This window comes from Drosophila miranda (assembly GCF_003369915.1).
Source record: "Drosophila miranda strain MSH22 chromosome Y unlocalized genomic scaffold, D.miranda_PacBio2.1 Contig_Y1_pilon, whole genome shotgun sequence".
In the NCBI taxonomy this organism is placed as follows: Eukaryota; Metazoa; Arthropoda; class Insecta; order Diptera; family Drosophilidae; genus Drosophila; species Drosophila miranda.
Window position 1 is genome coordinate 25,889,905 of NW_022881603.1, and position 6,530 is coordinate 25,896,434.

General features: G+C 42.9%; 1 protein-coding gene across 2 annotated transcripts; it reads left to right on the forward strand.

The window, feature by feature from the left end:
* Positions 1 to 874: 874 nt before the first annotated feature.
* Positions 875 to 1,886, forward strand: LOC117191390. Of its 2 annotated transcripts, none has more exons than XM_033396272.1 (2): positions 875 to 1,671; positions 1,742 to 1,886. In XM_033396272.1, exons 1-2 carry the CDS (start codon positions 886 to 888, stop codon positions 1,769 to 1,771), a joined length of 816 nt encoding a protein of 271 aa, XP_033252163.1. In that variant the 5' UTR covers positions 875 to 885; the 3' UTR covers positions 1,772 to 1,886. The 2 variants fall into 2 exon arrangements, with proteins under 2 accessions (XP_033252163.1, XP_033252164.1); XM_033396273.1 differs by having other exon boundaries at positions 1,760 to 1,886.
* The last annotated feature ends 4,644 nt before the right edge of the window (positions 1,887 to 6,530 follow it).

Consider the following 6,530-nt stretch of genomic DNA (forward strand, 5'->3'; position numbering starts at 1 on the left):
CTTCCTCTTCACCGGCCGAGGAATCGATCCAGCAAGAGGCCGCGACTGTGCTTCTAGCAAGCGGGTGTTCCAGCCCTCCCCCTCGATCCAGAAATCTCAGCCTAGCCAGAACGTGTTGCTATCTACTGCCCTCGTCCATGTAACAGATCGTTATGGAGCACTTATCCCATGTCGTGCCATTTTGGATTCTGCATCACAGGTGTAGCAAGGTAATAATTAGTGAGGCATTCAACTAGTATTTAAAATAGCATACAGCGCGCATTGGTATTTACCGCACCATCGATACACTCGGTGGGAAATACCAATAGTGAGATATCGGATAAGAAACATCGAGAAGAGAGTGAGTGCACTTGGTAAATGGCGATTGTGAGAGACGGACGCGCAGCTAATAAAAAAGAGTTACATTAAATCACCGGGTTTGTGTTTTTATACCTATACAGTTCACTCACGCACCGATATTGGTCACTACAATTCCCGGGTTAGACGGCCTACAATGTCAGAAGTGGGATACGATCAATCGCCGCCAGTGAAAAATAGCGAAAATTTTTATTATCTCGTCCGTCGAAGACGCCATCGCTGAAAAAAAACATGTCGGACTTGGTCGGCACGGAGGAGTTCTCGGCCGCCCAGCTGCGCGAATGGCTGGAGTCCCTCAATCTACCAAAAGGTGGAAGCAAAGCTGCCATGGCAGCGAGACTTAACGAAATACCAGTAGAGCTGCGGGGACAGGGACCACCGGCAGCCGAAACATGCGAGAACGAGAGGGAAGATGAGGCGGCCGCAGATCAAGACTCGACGAAGAGCGAACGCAAAGAGAAGAACGAAAAAGCACCGCAAGCGCCTGGGCACAACAACAACCAAGAAAAAAATCGAGCAGAGGTTGAAATGTTAAAACTGCAAATCGAGCTGCTGAAGCTGCAGAGCGAGAGGGAGAAGGAAGGGAGAGGAGAGAACACAACACCAGCCGCCAGCAATGACGCTGGCGTCATGTTGCTAAATGCCGCCAAAGACATGTTGCCAACATATCATGGCAACATTTCTGGAAACAACGATGACGTCACAACTTGGATCGCGCAGTTTAAGGCCGTCGCAAAAGTGAACAAACTGAAGGATGAGAAGCTACTAATGCTGCTAATGTCGAAGCTTAAGGACAAAGCATTGGTGTGGCTGCATTCGAGTCCGGAGCACATGTCGCTGCCAATCGATCAATTGTTGAACGTCATGGAAGACACTTTCTATCCCAAGGAAAGCAAACTGTTGCTCCGTCGCAAGTTCGAGTCCCGTTCCTGGGCACGTGGCGAGGAGTTCTCGATGTACTTCAACGCCAAAGTGTCGCTGGCATCCCGCATAGTCATTGACGACGAGGAGTTTATTGACGGAGTCATCGAAGGTATCCCAGATGTAGGCCTGCGTAGGCAAGCCCACATGCAGTGCTTTGGCGCTCCATATCAACTACTCAAGGCGTTCGAGAAGATCATGCTGCCAAAGAAGTACGGTTCAACTGAAGGGGCAAACACTGGAGCCTCGCCAACACCCATTCGCTGCTACAACTGCAACTCTTTGGGCCACGTGGCAGGGGAGTGCCGCAAGCCCAAGCGCGAAAGAGGAGCGTGCTACGGATGCGGCAGCATGAGTCACCAGGTGTCACACTGTGACGAAAAGAAGTACAAGGTACATAACGATTATATATACAAATTTAATATATACATTAGCAATTACAATAACAAATGCTTGTCCTTAGAGTGCCTCATCGACTCAGGGAGCCCAATAAGTTTTATGAAGTTATCGTGTCTAGAGCACCAGTCGGAAAATAACCTAAATAAAGTGGAAGAGCGCTCACGATTAAGTTCGAACGAAATCAAAGAAGATGATTTAAGTTTATATAAGTTTAACAAAGACAAGAAAAACAGAGAAATTAAATTTTTATTTACTATAAATGCGGATTACGCTTATGTTGGACTAAATAATAGCAAACTTAACATCTTTGGTAAAATACCCAGTTTTGTAATTATTAACAAAAATCGAATCAACTTTGAATTACTAGTAGTGGCAGACGAGTCGATGGGCTATGAGGCTGTGTTAGGTAGGGATTTTATGAATTTATGCAAATTTAAAATTGTAAGTGACATTTGCAAGGAGAAGGAGAGTGAGACAAAAAACGAGTGTGAAATAAAAAATGAGTGTTTAGAAAAAAATGAGTGTTTAGAAGAAAATGAGTGTTTAGGAGAAAATGAGTGTTTAGAAGAAAATGAGTGTTTAGGAGAAAATGAGTGTTTAGAAGAAAATGAGTGTTTAGGAGAAAATGAGTGTTTAGAAAAAAATGAGTGGAAAATAGAGAATGAGTGTTTAGGAGAATACGAATGTGAAGTTAAAGATGAGGGTGATAAAGAGAATAAGCATGAAGTAGAAAGTGGAGGCAAGGTAGAAAATGAGTGTTCTGCAATGGTTGAGTGTCTGGAAGACAGCGATACCTGCGAGAGCGTAAAAACCAATTTCAACGAACTACCAAGCCAGTATCCAGACAAAGAAAACGACTGGGAGTTGAAAGTAGGGACAGATTGTAGCCAAGAACTCGCAGGACGACTTAAATACATGTTTAGGACAGCGTATGTAAACGCAGAAAGACCAAACTTACCACAAACCAAGTGGGAAATGAAGTTGAATTTCGAACACGAAAAACCGTTTCATTGCCCACCTAGAAGACTGTCGTATAGCGAAAAAGCCCAAGTACAGAAAATGATAGACGAATACACAGAAAAAGGTTACATCAGAACCAGTGAGTCAGAATACGTTTCGCCTATAGTACTGGTAAAAAAGAATTCGGGAGAGTTGAGACTGTGCGTCGATTATCGCACACTTAATAAAGGTATGATAAAGGACAATTACCCAACACCTCTGATAGACGACCTACTAGATAAACTGTCAGGGAAAAGACTTTTCACCAAGTTAGACCTGAAGAATGGATACTTCCACGTATTTATGCATAAAGATTCAGTTAAATACACATCGTTCACGACCCCCATGGGACAATACGAATGGTTGAGGATGCCGTTCGGGTTACGAAATGCATCGGCGGTGTTTCAAAGATTCACAAACAACATTTTTGCAGATATGGTAAAGGAAGACAAAGTTATAATATACATGGACGATATTATGGTAGCAACAAAAGATAGTGATAGTCACATGGAAATTTTACAAGAAGTGATGAGACGATTGGTAGAGAATAAACTTGAATTAAGGATTGATAAATGCGAATTCTTACAGTCAGAAGTTAAGTACCTGGGCTATTCCATATCGGGTAACGGAATTAAACCAGATACGAAGGGATTACAGGCAGTAAAAGGGTTCCCAGTCCCCACGAAAACGAACGAAGTGCAGAGTTTCTTAGGGTTATGTTCTTACTTTAGACGGTTCGTAAAAGATTTTTCTACGAAAGCTAAGCCCCTTTATGATTTGGTCAAAAAAGACAGGAAGTTTGAATTCGGTATCGTAGAACTAGAATGTTTCGAACAACTCAAAAGTAATTTGTTGGAAGCACCGATCTTGGCACTTTACAATCCCAGAGATCCGACAGAATTACATTGCGATGCAAGTTCGTTAGGTTTCGGGTCAATTCTAATGCAGAAGAAGGGTGATGGCAGAATGCACCCGGTGTTTTATTTCTCCAAGCGGACAACAATTACCGAAGCAAAATACCACAGCTTTGAACTGGAGACACTAGCGATAATTTATGCACTACAACGGTTTAGAGTATACGTGCAAGGCATACCCTTCAAAATAGTGACAGACTGCAACGCGCTAACTATGACTCTAAACAAAAAAGAACTCAATCCACGCATTGCCCGCTGGGCGTTAGAGTTACAAAATTATGACTACAAGTTAGAACACAGGTCAGGAAGTAGAATGCAACACGTAGATGCGCTAAGCAGAGCCGTTCAGATACTCACGGTAGACACAAACACCTTTGAAGAAAATTTAATTATATGCCAAAACAGAGATAACAAACTGATGGAGCTGAGAGAAACGTTACAGAAATCAGAACACAAACATTATGAGATGAGAAACGGAATAATATACAGGAAAAAAGATAACAATACTATCCTATTCTGCGTACCCGAGGAAATGGAAGGCCACGTACTCTATAAGTACCACGATGAACTAGGGCACGTCGGTATAGACAAGATGACCGACGCTATATCGAAAAGCTACTGGATCTCAAACGTAAGGTATAAAGCCAAGCGACACATTGAAAACTGTCTAAAATGCATAGCGTACTCAGCAAAACACGGAAAAGAGGAAGGGTTTTTACACAACATACCAAAAGGGTCAGGACCATTCGAGGTAGTACATATCGACCATTTCGGGCCAGTCGACAAAGGCAGGGCCAACAAACATGTTTTAGTAGTAATAGACGCGTTCACCAAATTCGTAAGACTTTATACGACCAAAACCACTAGCACAAAGGAAGCAGTAATTGCAATGAAAGATTATTTCCGAGCTTACAGTAGACCCAGATGCATTGTGTCAGACAGAGGAAGCTGTTTCACGTCAAAAGAGTTTGAAGAATTCTTAGAACAGAGCAATGTTAAACACGTAAAGATAGCAACAGGGTCGCCACAGGCCAACGGGCAGGTAGAAAGGGTGAACAGAAGTTTGGGACCCATGATTGCAAAGCTTGTTGACCCGGAAAAAGGATTACATTGGGATATGGTAGTGGAAACAGTAGAACACGCGATGAACAACACAATTCAAAGAACAATTAATGAACACCCGAGCAGAATGTTGTTTGGGGTCGTACAAAAAGGAAAGGTTTCAGATTTACTAAAAGATCATCTAGACGAACTAACCGAACAGCGGGCAACAAGGGATATAGAAAAGATTAGAGCAGTAGCAGGCACTCATCAGGAAAAAATACAGTCTTATAACAAACAAGCAACAAATTCAAAGCGAAGGGAGCCACACGTGTACGTAGATAATGATCTAGTTATGGTGAGAAATTTCGACACTCATACAGGGGAGTCTAAAAAGCTTATCCCGAAGTTCAAAGGACCTTATAAGATATCAAAGGTGTTAAAAAATGATAGGTATTTGCTAGAAGATGTAGAGGGGTTTCAACAATCAAGGATCCCGTATAAAGGAGTTTGGGCGGTGGCAAATATGAAGCCGTGGATTGAAAATGGTAATAATGCAAATGTCACAGGGAATCAAAATGAAGAAAATGATTGTAACACGTAAACTTAGAATATTAAGAGTAAACCACACCCAACTGTAATAAATCAACCTATCTAGAAACTAAATTAAATGTAAGGAGTTCAGGAGCACTCCGGTCAGGATGGCCGAATTGTAGCAAGGTAATAATTAGAGAGGCATTCAACTAGTATTTAAAATAGCATACAGCGCGCATTGGTATTTACCGCACCATCGATACACTCGGTGGGAAATACCAATAGTGAGATATCGGATAAGAAACATCGAGAAGAGAGTGAGTGCACTTGGTAAATGGCGATTGTGAGAGACGGACGCGCAGCTAATAAAAAAGAGTTACATTAAATCACCGGGTTTGTGTTTTTATACCTATACAGTTCACTCACGCACCGATATTGGTCACTACAATTCCCGGGTTAGACGGCCTACACAGGCAAACTTTGTAACATCTAGACTTGCTGATCAGTTGCAATTGGATCATCGCTCGTCTTATGTTCACATCTCTGGAATCGGAGATTCCATTCTACCTTCGAGCAAGTCTGTACATATAGTTGTACAATCCCAGGACGCAAGCTATCGAGCTTCCTTCGCTGCAATTGTCACCAACTCAATTACGGAAATGCAGCCTAACTTCGGCGTAGACGCAAAGGATTGGCCAATGCCGAATAATCTAAAACTAGCTGATCCTAATTTCTCCAAGCCCCAACGTATCGATCTGTTGATAGGTTCTGGTTTGTTCTTCGATTTAATGTGCGTCGGACAGATTCGACTATCAGCCCAATTGCCAACATTGCAGGAGACAAAACTTGGTTGGATAGTATCAGGAAGCATTGATAGCTCGGAGAATAAGCGTGCAGCTTTAGCCGCTTTTGAAAATTCCTCGTGCATCTCTATTGACGATTTTCGACCCACAACGCTGGAGTACCAAAACTTAGAGCAGCAATGCAGGAAGCAGCTGCTCGAGTGCCAGGTGCAAGTGGAAAAACTGCGATCGGAGAATCAGGAACTGCAGCGCGAACTTTTCCATATATTAAAAACCTACATATCCACGCTAAATGAAATTCAACTTTCAACAATTTCTACATTGCCAAATTTCCTGCCATTCTATACAATTACAGAGGTTCCCGATGATCAAGACGTAATCACGACAAGCCGCCTTCGTAAAGAAGCGCCGATTGCTGCGTTCGACGATCAAACCAGCGTAGCCGCCAGCTGCGCCCAAGCAAGCATCTTCAAGAGGGCCGTTGGAAAAATAGCGGTTCTGCCCCTTCAGGATGGATCTGTTGAAAGCCTTTGCCTTCCAACGGGGGGTGAATGTTCGGAGC

Excerpts from the sequence above, each read along its gene's own strand:
- LOC117191390 (XM_033396272.1), top strand. The coding sequence starts at position 886 with ATGTTAAAACTGCAAATCGAGCTGCTGAAGCTGCAGAGCGAGAGGGAG. Across the intron at positions 1,672-1,741 it reads GTGACGAAAAGAAGTACAAG|AGTGCCTCATCGACTCAGGG; the intron begins GTACATAACGAT and ends GCTTGTCCTTAG.